At 53.6% G+C, this 17,433-nt stretch overlaps 10 protein-coding genes across 10 annotated transcripts; 3 read left to right on the forward strand and 7 right to left on the reverse strand.

The window, feature by feature from the left end:
• Positions 1-55: 55 nt before the first annotated feature.
• MRET_2565 (ubiquinone biosynthesis protein COQ4) lies at positions 56-1,030 on the forward strand (the record flags this gene model as incomplete). The annotated part of the gene is made up of 1 exon (XM_027629192.1): positions 56-1,030. One exon carries the CDS (start codon positions 56-58, stop codon positions 1,028-1,030), a length of 975 nt encoding a protein of 324 aa, XP_027485150.1.
• On the reverse strand, positions 996-2,411 carry MRET_2566 (uncharacterized protein; the record flags this gene model as incomplete). The annotated part of the gene is made up of 1 exon (XM_027629193.1): positions 996-2,411. The coding sequence occupies one exon, from the start codon at positions 2,409-2,411 to the stop codon at positions 996-998; it is 1,416 nt and encodes a 471-aa protein (XP_027485151.1).
• Positions 2,412-2,478: 67 nt separating this feature from the next.
• On the reverse strand, positions 2,479-4,398 carry MRET_2567 (cation diffusion facilitator; the record flags this gene model as incomplete). Its single annotated transcript, XM_027629194.1, has 1 exon — positions 2,479-4,398. One exon carries the CDS (start codon positions 4,396-4,398, stop codon positions 2,479-2,481), a length of 1,920 nt encoding a protein of 639 aa, XP_027485152.1.
• Positions 4,399-4,564: 166 nt separating this feature from the next.
• Positions 4,565-5,707, reverse strand: MRET_2568 (3-isopropylmalate dehydrogenase; the record flags this gene model as incomplete). The annotated part of the gene is made up of 1 exon (XM_027629195.1): positions 4,565-5,707. One exon carries the CDS (start codon positions 5,705-5,707, stop codon positions 4,565-4,567), a length of 1,143 nt encoding a protein of 380 aa, XP_027485147.1.
• A 117-nt stretch (positions 5,708-5,824) lies between these two features.
• MRET_2569 (A transporter) lies at positions 5,825-7,453 on the reverse strand (the record flags this gene model as incomplete). Its single annotated transcript, XM_027629196.1, has 1 exon — positions 5,825-7,453. The coding sequence occupies one exon, from the start codon at positions 7,451-7,453 to the stop codon at positions 5,825-5,827; it is 1,629 nt and encodes a 542-aa protein (XP_027485148.1).
• Positions 7,454-7,595: 142 nt separating this feature from the next.
• MRET_2570 (thioesterase) lies at positions 7,596-8,558 on the forward strand (the record flags this gene model as incomplete). Its single annotated transcript, XM_027629197.1, has 1 exon — positions 7,596-8,558. One exon carries the CDS (start codon positions 7,596-7,598, stop codon positions 8,556-8,558), a length of 963 nt encoding a protein of 320 aa, XP_027485114.1.
• A 2,257-nt stretch (positions 8,559-10,815) lies between these two features.
• MRET_2571 (transporter) lies at positions 10,816-12,423 on the reverse strand (the record flags this gene model as incomplete). The annotated part of the gene is made up of 1 exon (XM_027629198.1): positions 10,816-12,423. One exon carries the CDS (start codon positions 12,421-12,423, stop codon positions 10,816-10,818), a length of 1,608 nt encoding a protein of 535 aa, XP_027485113.1.
• Positions 12,424-12,581: 158 nt separating this feature from the next.
• On the forward strand, positions 12,582-14,060 carry MRET_2572 (U4/U6.U5 tri-snRNP-associated protein 2; the record flags this gene model as incomplete). Its single annotated transcript, XM_027629199.1, has 1 exon — positions 12,582-14,060. One exon carries the CDS (start codon positions 12,582-12,584, stop codon positions 14,058-14,060), a length of 1,479 nt encoding a protein of 492 aa, XP_027485112.1.
• On the reverse strand, positions 14,057-15,502 carry MRET_2573 (aspartyl aminopeptidase; the record flags this gene model as incomplete). Its single annotated transcript, XM_027629200.1, has 1 exon — positions 14,057-15,502. One exon carries the CDS (start codon positions 15,500-15,502, stop codon positions 14,057-14,059), a length of 1,446 nt encoding a protein of 481 aa, XP_027485111.1.
• A 44-nt stretch (positions 15,503-15,546) lies between these two features.
• On the reverse strand, positions 15,547-17,379 carry MRET_2574 (zinc finger protein, GATA type; the record flags this gene model as incomplete). Its single annotated transcript, XM_027629201.1, has 1 exon — positions 15,547-17,379. One exon carries the CDS (start codon positions 17,377-17,379, stop codon positions 15,547-15,549), a length of 1,833 nt encoding a protein of 610 aa, XP_027485116.1.
• Positions 17,380-17,433: the final 54 nt, after the last annotated feature.

Below are 17,433 nucleotides of genomic sequence, written 5' to 3' on the forward strand. Positions count from 1 at the left end.
GCAGGTAAAATGGAAGGAAAAAAAGTCGCCCATCCCATGTGGAGACCTTTCCATCATGCTGCGCCGATACGTTCCGTATGGGACTCGGCGTGCCCTGACGACGACGACGCGCCTTGCATCCAAGGCATCGTCCAGTCAGCATGCGCACGAAGTGCATGAACATTCTGACTATGGCGTCCGTGCACCATTTTGGGAACGGGCCCTACTAGGCACCGGAAGTGCGTTGGGTCTCCTTGTGAGCCCGCGTCGCGGCGACCTGCTGACCGTACTCACGCAAGTCTCATCGTATCCACGTATTGATGAATTGGTATATCAGATGCAGTCGACGCATGAAGGCAGGCGCTTGTTGGTGGAACGGCCATCTATCAACTCTCATACCATCGATATCGATGCCCTGGCACAGCTGCCTACCGACTCATTCGGGCGCGTATGGTTCGAATGGCTGCGTGCGAATCACGTCAGTCCAGATGGGCGGTGTGAGGCACAGTACATGCCGACGTTCGAAACACGCTATGTCATTCAGCGCTACCGCGAGACACACGACTTTTATCATGTGCTTCTTGGCATGCCAACCTCAACGCTGGGCGAAACCATTGTCAAGTACTTTGAAGCCTCGCATATGCATTTGCCTGTGGCCGTTCTTTCGGCCATCGGTGGCAGCGCACGAATTCTACGTGACGACGGCCAGGCAGTGCTATCACAACGCACTACTGCCCTCGATACTCCGCGGCTCGTCGGCTTAGCTGACTGGGCCTGGCGACTCGGACAGCTTGTGCGAACACCCCTCATAAGTATAGCTTGGGAGCGTCGATTCGAGCAGCCTCTGGATGAGCTACGTGCCGAGTTGGGCATCGACGTGCCCCCGCCTGTCCTTCTCGACATGACGCAAAGACCGCGCACGGCTCAGCGGACGGTTGCGCATGTCGCGGGGCGTCGCTTCTTTGGATGGCCAAGCAAAGTGTGGGAACGTCATGGAGACAAGGATGAGCGATACGCTAAGTCTGAGCGTCGCCATCACGGTCAAGCCTAGCAATCGCTCTAGCACACTGTGATCGAGCGTCTCGCAGCTGCATTCTGTCTGCTTGTCGCATCGCACGTCGAAAGAGTATTCGTGCCGTGGCCTTGTCATTTTGCATGGAGTAGAACATGCCAAGGTTGTACAGCAGCACAAATTGCGTGCCGAGGCACTGCTGCTTGACATGCGCTAGACGCATGTCGGACTCTGCCTCTACTGTCTTGGCGACGCCTCCGATGCGCTGTGGATCCAATCCACTGAATTGAAGCAGCCAATCTCGCTCCTCTGATGGCATATCACTCAAGAAGCCGGCGCGGAATGAGGTAAGGCTAACCAAATCCAATCCCTTCATCGCCCATGCAATGGCGCGCTGCATCGTTCCCGGGTCGGTATGGGACTGTGTGAGCGCTTGACTGATGTTGTTCATCAGGATCGCAGCATGACATCGTTCTGCTACTGTGGGCGGTGGTGAATCATTTGCTGCATCTCTGTTCCTCCTCGTTGGTAAAAGCATAGAAATGGCCTGCACATACAATGGCACCGCATACTCTGCCATGCCGCGACTGGCATAAAAGGCGCCCAGTGCTTCGACGCTCGCTCCGAGATCTTGACGATCTACCCAGGGCGGCAGTGGCAAGTCCTCGAGATGCACTGGTTCTTTGCTTGGACCTCGAACCAAGCGCATCATTTCCTCTACACTCCAGGCCAAGTAACTCTCGCACGGCTCCTCTGTAATAGTTTTGGGTCCATGAGCCATGCTCGGTGCGTGGACACCAGGCTTCTGCGCGATATCACCAATTTTCTGAGCAAGAGCAACGGCTCGCATCCACTCTTGTGGTGTGCGTTTCGGCTCTGAGGCTCCTTGTTGCGTCTGGCGCACTTCCTCGAGTGCATCCAAGTACACTTGTATCGCTTCTTGCCATGCACCCTGTTCCTCTAGCACAGCCGAGAGAGCGATCGCGATGCCTGTCGTCTTAAGCAGAGGATCCTTGCCTAGTTTCTCGGCACCTAGCATCCTGGCCGTCTCCAGAGCGTGTCGGAAATTCTTTTCGCTGCGCTTCCATTTGCCATTCCGTTGAGCCTTGACGGCGGCCCGCAGTGGCTCACGTAGCTCTTTGGGCCACACGCGAAACGCAGCAAAGTAATCCCAGACTCCATACACAGTCAAAGCAATCGCAAAAGCAGAGAGACCGGCAAACAAGACACCAGCTTTGATCGTGATGCTACCAACGCCACCTGAGGGAGGTGCTCGTGATTTGGTCGATGAAGGCTGTGACGGAGCGCGGGAAAGCAAACGCGCCGTGGTAGCGTATGTCGATCCGTTCACAGGCACAGCCGGACGCAGCCGCAGCATGGGCGATGCGGTCCACAAACGGCTGCGAAGTAGACTCGTCATAGTTACTAGGAAGGCGGTCTGTGCCCTGTGATTCTCCACTCGATGCAAGCCTATGTAGTAAGCCAACTTAGCCGCGTTGGCCAATGTGACCTGACTGCCCACTAGGATTGTAGTCCAAGTGGATGTAAGCTCGCTCGATTCCCGTCAGACTTTCGATGCAATATGTGATGATTTCACCGAGATCATGCGCTTCCTTTAGCTTGAAGCTCATGGGAAGTACGACATCCACTTCGGCCACCATGGTGTCACCCACATGGTACATCTCAAAGCCTGAAATGGCCTTCACAAGCGAGAATCGCGACACCAAATACAAACACCTGCCTGCGTCTTGGGCACTGGCCACTTTGCCAGTGAGCTTGTCAGTCGTATCTGCCAACGTGGAGACCCACTCGGAGATGATGTAGATCGACAGACCCGCGCCACCGATAGGGTCGAGTATGCCAAGTCCAAGATACTGTCCTAAGATAGGAAAAATCAGCGAGATCATATTAAACATGGCATCATTTTCCGAATCTTGCGCGATCGCATGCATACTCGAGTTCTTGTGGGAACGGCATAGCATCCACATGATCGTTTTGGTCACAATTGTCATCACCATAAAGACAATGCCCACCATGGGGAGCGTCAAATCTTTCTCGGAAGAGCGTCCAAGCCACATGTCCCACAGTCGACTGACTGACTCTAGCAGCACCTGCAAAAACGACACGACCATCAACACACTAAAGATAAGCACGCCCAGTGGCTCCAAGCGTCGCTTTCCCACAGGATACTTGTAAAACGTGTGCCAGCTGCGATACGCCGTGGCTCGAGACATGACAAAGATGACAATCGTACACAGCAAATCCAGTACACTGTCGACCAAACTAGCCAACAGCGACACGGAGTTGGACGACCACACCGCCACAATCTTTCCAACCACTAGTAACAAATTTAGGAGTAGGTTGATATTGATGTAAAATCTGACTAGAGCATCTGAATCTTGCTTTCTCTGATGCGTAGGGACATTTTGCAAGAGCTGATCACGCTCATGGTCAGCCTTGGTCCACACAGCCATGCTCGCTGGTTTGGTAGTTGAGGAAGACGAAGGCAGAGTCGACGACACCGAGCCATAGTTAAACTGCTCTACCAGCTTCGGATGAGAAGTGCTCGGTGCATGCTCGTCCATCACAGGGTGCTCTGAAAGCATTTTTCGCAGGAGCGACCTGTTCCGACGAGTTTTGTTCTGTGACTTGCGCTCAAATCGTAGATAAGGGCTGTCATCTCTCGAAAAGTCCATGTCAGGCCTCTCAAGTAGGTCAGCGAGACTCTTATGCTCGCGATTGGCCTCAGAGAGCTGTATCGACGTCGATAGGTCCTGCAGACTCTCCGCTGCCAGTTCGGCACACGAGTTACCACGCATGGCCATTCTTTCCTTGGTTAGCATGCCTGAAATCGAGGTCATCGCACGCTCACTAATGCCGCGTCCACGACGCCCAGCGTGATATGAAAAAGGATGTACACTTAATGATTCACCCTCATCATCCGTGATGATGGCATCGTCGATATCGTCGGCCATTCGATCATTGTGAGTATCTCCCGCAGCGCCTTCAGCTGCCACTATATGTTGAGGTACGACAAAGCGCCGCATAACTTCAGTCGGGAACTGACTCTCGAGCACCTCATCGACCTCGCGCCAGCCATCCAGGTGCTCATTTTGCTGCGTGTAAAATTCACGCACTCCAGCATTCTTGATGTCAGCAAGCGCACTCTCACTCATTCGCGCCTCCTCAAAGTACCCCGTACGCCCATCAATGAGCTGGGCCAACACACGCAAACTGGCAAGCGAATCTGTCCTCTTCATGCCACCGACAGACTCTTCCGAGCCTACACGCGACGGGGACATGGTAATCTTTCGACTTGATGTCGGCAACACATCGTGACCACTATTTGATACGCCAGTAACAGAGCTCCTATGCTCATCGTCGTACCCCTTCGGGTTGCCTCCCATGAGACCTGCAAGGGTAGGCGGCGTGTGACGCCTAGCTAAAATGTTGGCGTAGGCGGCCAAAATCTAAGGGTCGCGCGCCGCTATGCATGACATAATTCGGCCGAATATAGGTCCGTGCACGAGCCGCCATGGGACTAGCGAAAAAGCGCCGAGGGCTACATAGGATTTACGGGAGGAAGTCGTCGAGAGCGGCTAGGACCTTGTCACCCACGTCCTTCGTCGAGGCTTGGCCACCAAGATCACGCGTACGCAGGCCAAATCCGCCAATATCTGGCGAATCAAGCGTCCTGCGCACGGCCCGTTCAATGGCCGTCGCTTCATGCTCTTTGCCCAGGGACCATCGAAGAAGCAATGCAGCTGACAGGATAGTGCCAACGGGGTTGGCAATGCCTTGTCCCGCAATATCAGGGGCCGAGCCGTGAATCGGCTCGTACAGTCCCTTGCATGGCTTATCGCCCGTAGGTAGTTCCGAGAGCGATGCACTGGGCAGTAGACCGAGCGATCCAGGAATGACCGACGATTCGTCTGAGAGGATATCACCAAACATATTTTCCGTCAGCACAATACCATTTAGCTTGCGTGGATTCGATACCATCACCATAGCAGCCGAGTCTACAAGGTGATGATCCACTTCTACACCCTTGTCACGAAACTCCTTTTCGATCGTTTCTGTGACGACATGACGCCACAAACGACTCGTGGCAAGCACATTCGCTTTGTCGATGGAATGAATTTTAGTGGGTGGTGAAGACTGCATTGCAAGATAGGCGGCGAGACGCGTGATACGCTGTACATCAGCCTTGTCGTACACCATCATATCATATGCCTCACCCTTGGCGTCAGGCGCGCTAAGGTCCGCCTCCTTGCGATCGCCATAATAGAGACCCTTGACAAGCTCTCGAATTACAATGAATTCAGTGCCCTTGGCTACCTCAGGGCGCAGGGGGGAGTGTTCTAGGAGCGATTCGGATGGGAATAGCGCAGGCCGCACATTGGCATACAAGTCAAGCTCTTTTCGGATCGCCAATAGTCCCTGCTCAGGGCGGACCTTACCGACACCCCATTTGGGACCACCTACAGCACCAAGTAGAATGGCGTCCGCCTTCTTGCAGGCCACACGCGTGCTCTCCGGCAATGGCTCGCCCGATGAGTCGATAGCTGCACCACCAAAATCGTGCGACTCAATATGCAGCTTGAACGTCGAAGACTTGTTAGAGATATATTCCAGTACACGGACAGCCTGTTCAATTACTTCAGGACCGATGCCGTCACCTGGCAGCACGGTAATCGAATACTCAGTCGTCGACATGGTAATGAAAGAATTGGGTGACTCGAACTGTTCATGAGCCTGGCTCTTCCCCATGGGGTGGAATCACGTGAAAACCGTTGTCATTCTGCCCATTGTGAAATGCTATTGTACATGCGACTAATGCTTTTTCTGCGCGTGCGACACAACGTGCCACTCACTTGGGGCTATGCGTTGGAGGCGACGGCAGATAGGTACAATGAAGAATACAAATGTCACCACGCCCAGTGCGATACATATCGTGCTCGTAGCGAAGTAGCCATCGCGAATGGTGGCGCACGTACCACCTATTTTGCTGCAATGCTCCAAGCCAGCCTCTGACTTACATTCGCCAAGCGATAGCGAAGCATTGGACATATGGAGCATTTTTTCAATCTTGTTGAAATCCACGTCTAGCGGCGGCCGGCACATCGAAACCGTAAAGAAGTCAACCATTTTGAGAACAAAATACCTTGGCCACGTTCCGCCCAGATTGCTGATGGTATTAAGCAGCGTCATATACGTGCCACCCATTACTGGATCAGCCACTTGTGTGTGAAATGCGGTAATTCCCACAAATTGAACCGTACTGGCAAAACTGTTGAGAATTGTAGAGAACAAAATCAGTAGAAAGTACGATGTCGTGATCGGTTCACTGCCATCCGCTGACATACCGGCCACCACACCCATGCTCATGGCAGCAAATAGCAATTTAAACACCATAGCTACCATCCAAGGCTGCAGTGCCTTATCGCCACGAGACCAAGTGGCGGTCAAATAACCGAATAAAAGCTGGAATGGAAAATCGACAAGCACGGCAAACGCCAGGTCTTCTTTGCCAAGTCCGCGCTCTACAAGTTTGAGCCCGGTTACTGCATCATTCGCTTGGTATCCAATCTTGCAGATCATATGAACAATTAAAAACAACTGTACATGTCGGAGTTGGCAAATCTGCCAAATCGTAGAGTATGCTTCGCGAATCTCCATGCGTTCACTTTCCTTTGCTTCCTTTTGATAAAACAAGAGCCACAGTGTTACACAAATAAATGCCACACCACACATCTGCAGGTATCCAGACAAAGTAAGAATGGGCGTATTTTTGGGAGTCCAGCGAAGATATTTGTTGCAGGCTTCTACACTATTCAGTGCGAGAAATACGGTGAAGCTCATAAAGTAGCCGAGGTTAACGCCGATAGTTTGAGCCGTTGAAGCATATCCTAAGCTATTCTTCGATAGCAGCGTGAGGGCCCAACCATCGACAGCAATGTCCTGCGTCGCTGCCAGTGAAATCAAGGCAAAGAACACACATGTGATAAGGCTAATCAAGGTATCTGCGCGTTCCATAAGGGCGTCAATATTCTTAGCCAATGCAATAAATGTCAGTCCAACAATTATCTGCACAGGTACGATCCAGCTTTTTCGCCGGCCCAGATACAGCTCCCACTTCGTGCAAGGAATACGCCATGAACTGACAAAATAGCTGTCGACAATAGGACTCCACAATAGCTTGATCGAGTAAGGGTACGTGCTGAGCATGAAAAAACCCAGTCCGCCATAGCCTACATGCGACTTGAGCAGAAAGGGCATTGTTCCGAATGTCAGACCAACCGGAATGCCTTGTAACGCATACAGGACCACAAGCAAAATGAATGCGCGCTTGTCATCCTTTGTCATAGTACCAAATGAATCTGGTACATCATCGCTAGCACTCAAGTCTTTTTTTTCCGAGACAACATGCTCTGCACTGTTATCATGCTGCACCTCGGCCATGGCTCCTTGTCGAGGCTCTGGTCAAGGCGTACTCGGTTAGCCCCAAAGCTGACGTGGCCTGCTTAGTAAGCATAAATTCGAGTCGACCTAGGGCCTCCCACCGAAAATAAATAGCACGAGCCCGTTTGTCTTGACCGTACATATGCAGCGCCTATTAAGCGGCTCGAGTCTTTCACGCCATGCAATATCATCACATCGCATGATGTATTCAGTCGCTGTGTCTCAACGAAGTTTCTCAGCCGGCCGAGCTCAGCGACCGTCCGCCAAGTCTGGCCACCGTTCCCTGGCGTTCTGGCTATTGACCGGTGCTTCTGCTGCAGGTTCGTGCTACTTGATCGGTGCAAAATACCCTCCGCGGTCAATCCCGTTTCTTTTTACACCATATTCGACCAAGGCAGGTCAGATGTCGGAGCAAGAAACTGAGGCGTACTGCTCAGAGATTGAGCGAGCCATGCACAATCTGTCTGCCGTGCGCGAGCACATTTCCCGCTCCTACGAAATGCCATCGGCCACTAACGTGCGCGAAAAGTATGGTATCAAGTACCATACTCCGTTCGCGGAGAAAGAAGAGGCAGACTACGTTATCACGCGTCCTTTTGTCGACGCACCCCCGGAGAGTCTTGAAGCTCAGCTTACTGCTGGTAGCTTGCGTGGTCCGCATATGTTCGCTAGTTTTCCCATGGTTTTCTCCAAAACTAAACAGGGTGTAAAGAGCGGTGGTGGGACTGAAGGCGACGGTATGGTGGTCGTTCATCTCGGCAAGAACCTGTGTGGCTACAAGGGCGTGATTCATGGGGGTCTCATTGCTACGTTGTTTGATGAAGCGCTTGCTAGGTCTGCATTCTACAGTTTGCCACACCATGTAGGTGTGACCGGTAAATTGGAGCTTCGCTACCGCAAGCCTGTTGCTGCTGATCGGTTTTACTTGATTGAAACGGAAGTGGTCGAAACTGTCGGTCGCAAGTGTTTCGTTGCTGGATTCTTGCTCGATCCAAAGAATCGTGACGTGCTTGCTGAGGCCAATGGCGTGTTCATCGAGCCACGCTGGGCCAAGTACGCTTCTTGGGTCGGGAGCGTTGATATGCGCAAGCACCTTGACAAGTAGTCGACAATATAAATCTAGCCATATTTAGCTCTCTTGCCATGAGTTTCTCGCAAGTATATTCCTCTATCGCATATTCTGAAGCTGCTCTACCGCTAATTCTATGAGCGCGCGATCGCAACATGGGGGCTCGCGTTCTTGTTTGTGGGGCACACATAGTTTATTTATGCTTATTCATACGGCAGCAATAAACCGTGGCGCACATACCAACATTGTGCAGGTTCATACGATGAGAAATGCGCTACAGGCCCGGCTCTTACGCCTTAACGATGCGTTAAGGTTATTAAGAAATTTGCACTTTTGATACCATAGTTCTGTTATTCTTCATAATTTCAGTGCGACGATCACAATCTTTGCTTGCGCTTCTCACGCTCAACGAAAAAAAAAGGTGCCTTACAGCCGTGACCATCAACATGTCGAGTTTCGAGATAGGTCGGTATTTGACTACATCATGCGTGTGCTCGAATGCCTAGCTGGTCGTATTTAACAACTAGGAGACAATTATCCTGCAAACTATGCGCTAATGACGGACGCTGCCAGTTTCGTGGCGGACTTTGGATATCCTCATCGAATTATTCGCGATTCATTCGAATAAAGCAAAAAGTAAGACACAGAGCTGCATGCAATCAAGGTGATAAAACATACATGCTTGGGCCATAATCAAACCTCATTGTAGCACAAATTCAATCGATACTTAGGTCATACCCATGATTTTGGGCAGATCAGGATCACGGAGTCAGTCAGCTGCCACCAATATCACAAGGCTACATGCAACAATAGTATGAATGAAATGTACGGCATCATTATGTCTTAAATAGAAATGCCTAGCTGCCCACAAACGTGTAAAAATTGTAATGAAAGACAGTGGCAGAAATGCTCAGAACTATACTACAAAATGCATCGTGAAACTGGGATTCGTGAAAAGACAAAGTCGCTGTGCTGCGAACGGAAAGAAGAATGCATTTCGTTGTTTTACATCAACGAATAGCAACTCACAGCTCATTGTCTCTCATTCGGCATGTACATCATTCAGAGCACGTTCCCATTTAAGTGCGCGCCTTTCGTTGCCTCTCACACATGCATGTTTCAGAGACTGAGGGAATACTAATGAAACATGCCGGAAGATGTAGTCAAGATGCCTTTGAAAAGAAGAGATCGATGACTACATTTTGACTTCGGATGCCAGTCATATTCCGCATGGTAGTTGCAGGCAATTTTAATATCTTTAAGTGTTACAAGCGTCCGGAAGCGAGAACGGTACACAACGCTGCTGCTTTTTCAACGTATACAAAAATTGGAGTAGAAATGAATAACAGAATACATTTTTTAGCTGCGCCTAAAATGCAGGTGATGTACAAAACTTGCTTGTAATTGACGCGACCTCGTAGAGTATCCACAATCACCTAAATGGTAGCCCAAGCAGATTTTCTCTTTATGAATAAGAATTCATAACGCTGTATTAGCGAAGTGAAAATAAGTTGAGAGCTGAAAAGTGCGACGATCCTTAATTTTTCAGAGCGTTGAAATAGCCATGTGAGCTCATGTTGAGTGCGGGCATGAGTCCAGCGTCATTCAGACCGTCATTGCAACGGCTAGCGGAACGTACGCTCGATTCCGACACGAAGCAATTACCGTATTAGGTAACAAAATAGCGCCTGAGTATCCTTCCAAAGGATAGGATTATACTCGATTTGCTTGCTAACAGCAATATCAAAGTCAAAATTCGCAGCACACCTAGCCTGGCTTCCAAGATGCTGAATCAGAGCGCGAGAGACGATGTGCTCTTGTCCTGCTGATACTCATGTCCGAGGCGCAAGAATGCATTGGTTCTTATACTGTTCGATGTGCATATAGGTACAAATTCTTCATTCGCTAGAGCTCATCGGAGAAAGTGCCAGGCGCTTGGCTTCAGCCATTACTTGGGCGAAGACACTCACTGGATGATGCATTGCGGGTCAAGTGGAGGGAAAATGGCCTCGTATCTGAATTTAAAAAATGTGAATAAGACTACAAAAGCGAGGCTTGGCGCCTGTGCCAATGGCCACAAGCTCTTCCAGCACAACATGATAAAACAACAAAACTAAGTATAACTGAAGTTGCATGTTTTCCTATTGAAGGCTAGATCCCCATCACAAGTATGCCGTCTTCCATCATGTTTCATACGGCTGTGTGGCACACATGTCATGCTGTGCGGCAGAGTAAAAAACATACATTCAAAAGGATAGGGCGTACCAAATACACGTGCGCAGTTCCCAAGTGCTCACAGCTCCAGGTGAAACTCCGGGTGGTCATCTCCCATATACTCACGAAGCTGCTCCTCAGTCCATCGAGTGCGTTTATACAGCGCAAGAACTGCTTCATCGCGGCGACCACGAGCACGCTGCCTGCGCTCGTGCATGATCAACAGCTCCAGAATCGTGGCTAGGATAAGACCCAGAACCGACATGGCGAGATTTGTAGAGATGCCTCGCGTGAAACGAGGTGCCTCCGTTTTGGTGTTGAATAGCCAAGCCGAGGCTAGTCCACTACAATTATCCAGGATAATGATCATGGCCAGGGCTGTCGCAGTCTTGTAATGTCCGGCCGTGTTGTTTGCGATCCATGCTAGCAGACAAGGTGGACCGGCATAACCGCCTGATGTGACCATGATAATACCGCCGTACCTTGTCATGGAGTCATTGCATCCCAATGCTACTGCCAAACCAACAATACAAAGCACATAGCACGCCACCATACAGAAGTAGCGTTGGCGGGTGCGATCAGAGACCACAGCTATTATGAGGCTGAAAGCAAACGACACGGCAAAAGGTGGACAAGACATGAGCATAGACTCCACGGTGGTATAGTCGTCATTGATTCCTTTGACAATACTTGGCATAAAGTACGCGAGCGAGAAAATGGGCATACTAATGCAAAAGCCCAAGACCGAGATAAGCAAGCAGCGAATATCGGTGAATGCTCGCCACACTTCGCGAGACCATGTCGAGGCGACGTAACGAGGTGCTTCGTCTTCACTTACATCTGGCTCGGTTTGTTTCAGCTTCGTGGCCAGATCGTCGTGATTTGTATATCTGTCGCTCGTTTCCTGCAGGCGTTCCACAGCCACACGCTTCTCCAAAGGTGACAACAAAGCACAATCAGCAGGCTCATTAGAGAGCAAAAAGTAGGATAGAAATCCAACCAATACGGTGAAGATACCTTCAAGATAGAACACCCATTGCCAACCGTGCTGACCAGCGATGCCGTCCATTTTCCGTATAGCAACGGCCAGAAGCGGAGAAAATGCACAACTGAGCGAAGTGCCCGTGAAAAAGAATGCCTGGCGGTACTGAAGCTCGTTGGGCCTGTAGAAAAAGGTCAAATACACGGTGATACCTGGCATAATACCCGCCTCCGTTAAACCGAGAAACACACGACAGATATACAGTCCTGTTTTCGACGAGACAAGGCCCTGTAGTGTTTCAACAAGTCCCCATGCCATGACGAGGAACGGCATCCAAATCCGCGCACCCACCCGTTTGATCATGAGGTTGGCAGGGATCTCGAATACCATGTACGTGGGGTATAAAACCGATAAGGCGGTTGCATATTGGTGGGGCGTCATGTCGAGAGAGGTCATAATGCCTGGATCTTTGATACTGCCGTCGGGACGTGTCTCGCCACGGTCCATCATGGACTGGGAAACGTTGGTTCGATCAAGGAAAGAGAGAAGGTACAGCAAAAGACACAAGGGCAACACTTGCAGGTCTATCTTTAGGCACGCATTCCGCTCCAAGCTCTTGTACACGGCCGGGTCGAGCTGCGAGCGCAAAGGCACCTCTTCTTCATGCTCTTTTTCGGGCTCAAACATGTCGTTGACCGGCACCATTTTCTTCCCATGTCCTCCTCTTTTTTATCGCTCTGTTTTAGCTCGCAGATCAGTATTGCGTCATTTACGGGAGCTTATCATGACCTAGTGCATTGCTTAGCTAATACACTTTCTGCATTCGTGTTGCGCAGGCTGCACCACAGCTGTTCCACTGCGCCATGGCGTCCGACCAGAGTGCCGCCGCTCCAGAGGCTGGCCAAAAGCGGCCCCGTACTCCGGAGGAAGAGATAAAAGGGGCCGAATACTGGGAAGAACAAGCATCCAAGGTGGCGCGAAAGGCTTGTGTGCGACGTGACCTATACTTGGACACGATCCATCGTGATCGTTTAGATTTTGACGTGGAGCGCGTGTGCAGCGTCTCACTTTCGCGCACCAACGTGTATGCCTGCCTGGTTTGTGGCAAATACTTTCAAGGTCGAGGGCCCAAGACCCATGCCTACTTTCACTCGATTGATGAATCTCATCATGTGTTTATGCACCTCGATACGACGCGGGTCTACGTATTGCCGGACAATTACGCGGTCGATGACCCGTCGCTCGCTGATATCCAGTATCAATTTGAGCTCACCTTCTCGGATGAGCAGCTAGCGCAGCTTGATGCACCTGAGCAACTGTCGCGCGACTTGCATGCGCGCACATACGTTCCCGGGTTTCTGGGCCTGAATAATACGGCGCATCACGAGGCCATCAATGTGGTACTGCAGGCCTTGTCTCACGTGGCACCACTTCGCGACTTTTTTCTTCGTCGAAGGCCCGGAAGTGATGGCACGGAGCTTTTGAGACGGTTTGGCACACTTGTTCGCCGATTGTGGAATCCACGTGCGTTCAAGCGCCAAGTCTCACCGCACGAGTTTCTGCAGCAGGTGTCACAAGCGAGTCACGGGCGCTTTACGGCCTCGGAAGCCTGTGATCCTGTCGATTTCCTTGGATGGCTCCTAAATCAGCTGCATCGTGACTTGGTGGGCGGCAGTGCCTCGATGGCACGAAAAACGTCGTCGATCATCACTGACAGCTTCCAAGGCGCCATGCGTCTTGAAACTCAGAATGTGGCTGTCCGGACAGGGCTGGAAGAGGATGCATCGTCCGCTGTTCGTGTCGACAGGGCTGTGCGCGTCGACGAGGTCCCTTTCCTTTTCTTGGCGATGGATTTGCCGCCGCTACCGGTGTTTCCAGATGGGTCCGACAACATGATGCCTCAGGTGCCTCTCGCCCACTTGCTTGCCAAGTATGATGGCAAGACCAACCAAGATGTACATGGCGCTATCCGCCGTCACAAAATCAAGCACCTTCCTCCGTATCTCATTCTTCACTTTCGGCGGTTCACACGAAATCGATTTGTCGATGAGCGCAATACGACGGTCGTGCACTTCTCGCCCATGGGGCTGGATGTGAAGGCGCTGGTGGATGCACCGGATCCACAGCTCGGTACTACGTACAAGCTGATGGCTAATATAACGCACGAGGCGACAGCAGGCACGGTCCGTGACCAGAGTACATGGAGTGCGCAGCTGCATACCCGACATGTGCCGCCGCAGTGGTTCCAGATGCACGACGACCTCGTGGAGCGAGTCGATCCGCACATGCTGTTTTTGGGCGAGTCCTACCTCCAAATTTGGGAGCGTGTAGCACCGACCTAATCATCGATGTGTAGCTCTCGATCCACTTGCTCAAACGACCGGAAAAACTCGACAAAAAGACGAATTTTGTAGTCGACGTCGTGCGAGCCGCATACTTCGCGAATGGAATGCATGCTCAGCTGCGGATTCCCCACGTCGACGGTGCGGACCATCTTGGAGAGCATGGGACCAATGGTGCTGCCACATGCACAATCGTTGCGCACCTCGAATTCTTGCACAGGGACCCCGGCCTTTTGAGCAACACGGCGAAGCAGGAACGACGTGGCCGCATTGGATGCGTAGCGCTGCTTGGCATTGATCTTGATGACGGGTCCGGCGTTCATGTGCGGTCGCAGGTTTTGTTCATGCACAGAGGCGTAGTTGGGATGCACGGCGTGCGCCGTATCGGAGCTGATCAAGAACGAGCGCGCCAGACTTTGCTCGCTCAGGTCAGCGGCGGATGACGCCGTGCTGTCTTCGACGCCGTTCACATGCAAGTGAGAGAGGCGGTGGATCATGCTCCATAGCAAGTTGGACTCGGCACCCTGGTTCGACACGGAGCCAACCTCTTCGTGATCAAACAGGGCGATAGCGCGAATACTTTGGGATGTGTTCAGGGCGTCGAGGTCCAGCACGGAGGCCACGAGGGCCTCGGTGGCGCAAAAGCAGCTCATTTGATTGTCGATACGCGGTGCAAATAGGAATTCGTTGGACACGCCGCCCACGGCTGGTGGCTGCGTATCGTAGAGAGACAGCTCAAAGTCCTGGATGGCACTCACAGGCACATCTAGCTCTTGTGCCAACAGTTCCAGGAGCACGGGATGGTGCTTCGCAGAGAGTCCGGGCACGGCTGCCATGCTTTGATCCGGCTCGTTCAGCATGGAGGCGAGGCCTAGTATAGGTTGAAGCTGGTCCTCGTGATTGAAGGTAAAGGCCTCGTTCACGGAACGGTTCAAATGGATGGCCAGCGTCGGCACACGCAGCAGAGGCCGCTGGATGTGCACGAGTCGAGACACGAAGCGCGATGCATCCTGTGCGACAATCACACGGCCCGCTAGGCTGAGGTCCCGATCGAACCATGTGTGCCACTGGCCACCGCCATACGTCTCGACGGAGCACTGCAGGTACCCTTCCTTGGACCGCTTGGATATCGGGCGAATGCGCAGATGGGGCGAGTCTGTGTGCGCACCGATGATATGCACACCTTGGCCTGGCGTGAATTGCTTGCCGATCACAAAGGCAACGAGCGACGATTGGTTCCGCTGCACATAGTATCGGCCGCCGACGTAGAGCTTGTCGTTCCAGCTTTGATGTTCGTGAAGCTTGGTGAATCCTGCCTCTTCCAGCATCGACACACTTGATGCCGTCGCATGGAAGGGCGAGGGACTCGCGGCCACGTACTGAAGGAAGCGACGGGCCGCCGCAGGCACAGCAGGGCCCCGATTCAGGGCGACGGACGACATGGAGGAAGGTGGCGACGGATGTGTGGAGGTGTCTCGTGAGTCTATCAACGCCCTTCGCTTGGCGCGCTCGGCGGCGGCGGCGGCGGCGGGGCAGCAGATGGCGCCTCCATCGTTCGAGGAACGGTCGGCACGGGCGGCATGGTGGGCACGATGCTGTCGGAGGTGGATGGGGCGGGAGACGGAGCTGCTGGCTTGCTGTGCCTCACGGGCATCACGTCATCGACCAAGGGCGGCGGCGGCACGTCCGGCACGACGAGACGACCTGCCTTCCATTTGGCGCCGCAGGCATTGCACAGCTGTGAGGGCCCCTTTGGTCCCCGACGCCACATAGGTGTCTTGGTCTTGCCACAAGCTCCGCAGCTCTTGAGAGTGCCATCAGGATTGTGCGTCGCGACGTGGCGCTTTCGCTTGGGTTTGAGCATGTCGCCGCGTGCGTCGACAGAGCTGACGAGCGCAGTGCGCTCAGCGGCGTGACGCGTTGCTGGCTCGCGCGTGTCGGACAGCGTGGCGACTTTGCGCTTCGGCTGCGGCCGACTGGTGTGGATGAGGACACGCATCGCGTACTTGTCGTGGATGTGGTCAGAGAGGCCAGGTGGTATATCGGCGTCGGCGACGTGCTGAGGAAGCGGCTGCTCGCGCGGCATGGAGGCCATGCGCGCCTGTATCGACGCTTTGATCGCGCTGAATATGTGCTCGTCCTGCTCCGAGGCGCAAGTGCCGTTTGTCAGGGCGCCCGGCACACGACCGAAGCAGTCCCAGAGGCGCTCATCGATCGGGCCAGTGATGCGCCATACAAGGGGAAAGAGCTCATGCTGCCGCGCTGGTATCGGTGGGGGTGATGGCGTGCGTGGCGGCGGCATAGACTCGCTTTTCGACCGCGTAGCTCGGCGGCTGCGGGGCGCAGGTGCTTTGGGAGGCGCAGGCTCGGGCGCGGCGGCCGTCGGCACGGCAGAGACGTCACGCACGAGCATGCCTTGCACGGCTCGGAGCGCTTCGTCCTTGCCGCTCTCGCCGGCGGCCTTGGACCCAATGGCGGGTATCATGAAAGAGAGAAGAAGGTGGCGGGCGTCGTGCGAGACGCATCGCTCGATGGCCATGTGCCAGAGCGGCAGAAGGAAAAGGACGCCGGGATTCTCAGGGAACTCGACGAGCACCACAGGCGGCGCACACGCACTGGGCGGCAGGGGCGGCGGCATCAGTTCCGCCAAGATGACATTGAGCTGCGCGAGGCCGCTGGGCGGCAGCTGGTGCGTGCGTGCGAGCTGCAAGAGATGCTGCAAGTGCACATCCTTTTCTGCGCGCTGCTGTAGTCGTAAAATGAAGCCGGGATCCAGCGGCGTGGGTGCGGAGGGGCTGCTAGTTCGCCGCGCGTGCCAGAAGCGGACGCCCACGTACCGCATCGGCCCAGCTTGCACGTCCGCGCGACCGAGCGACACGAGCGCATGGGCCGCGCGGTCAGGCAGATCCGGCAGGAGCTCACGCGGCACATGATCGAAGTACTCGACGCCCGCACGGTGTCGGTGGCTGAATGGCGGGAGCACCTGCAGCATGTGCATCATGCGCGTCTGCCGCAGCGCCTGCCAGAGCACGGGACTCGACGCTAGAGGCGTGCCTTCAGCGGCACACGGCCTGATGCCCAGAGGGAAGGGCAGCACCCATTCAGGCAGGACTTTGCGTGCCCCGCCGCCAGCAGGGGCAAAGCCCGGGAGAGGCGCGTCCGTCGCTGGCAGACCGATGTACCCACCCTCCAGCGACGCAAGAGCGCCCTGCTTGGTGCGCGCAGGCGCCTTGGGCTTCTTGGGACGCGCGTCGGCCGCAGCTGTCGCCTGTCCACCACCCGCCGGGGCCATGGGACGAGGCGGCGGTGGTGGCTCCATGGTAAGCCACGTGTTCGATCGGGCACGAAGGCTTCGCCCGATCGATGCGCGTGG

Source organism: Malassezia restricta, chromosome IV, assembly GCF_003290485.1.
Source record: "Malassezia restricta chromosome IV, complete sequence".
In the NCBI taxonomy this organism is placed as follows: domain Eukaryota; kingdom Fungi; phylum Basidiomycota; class Malasseziomycetes; order Malasseziales; family Malasseziaceae; genus Malassezia; species Malassezia restricta.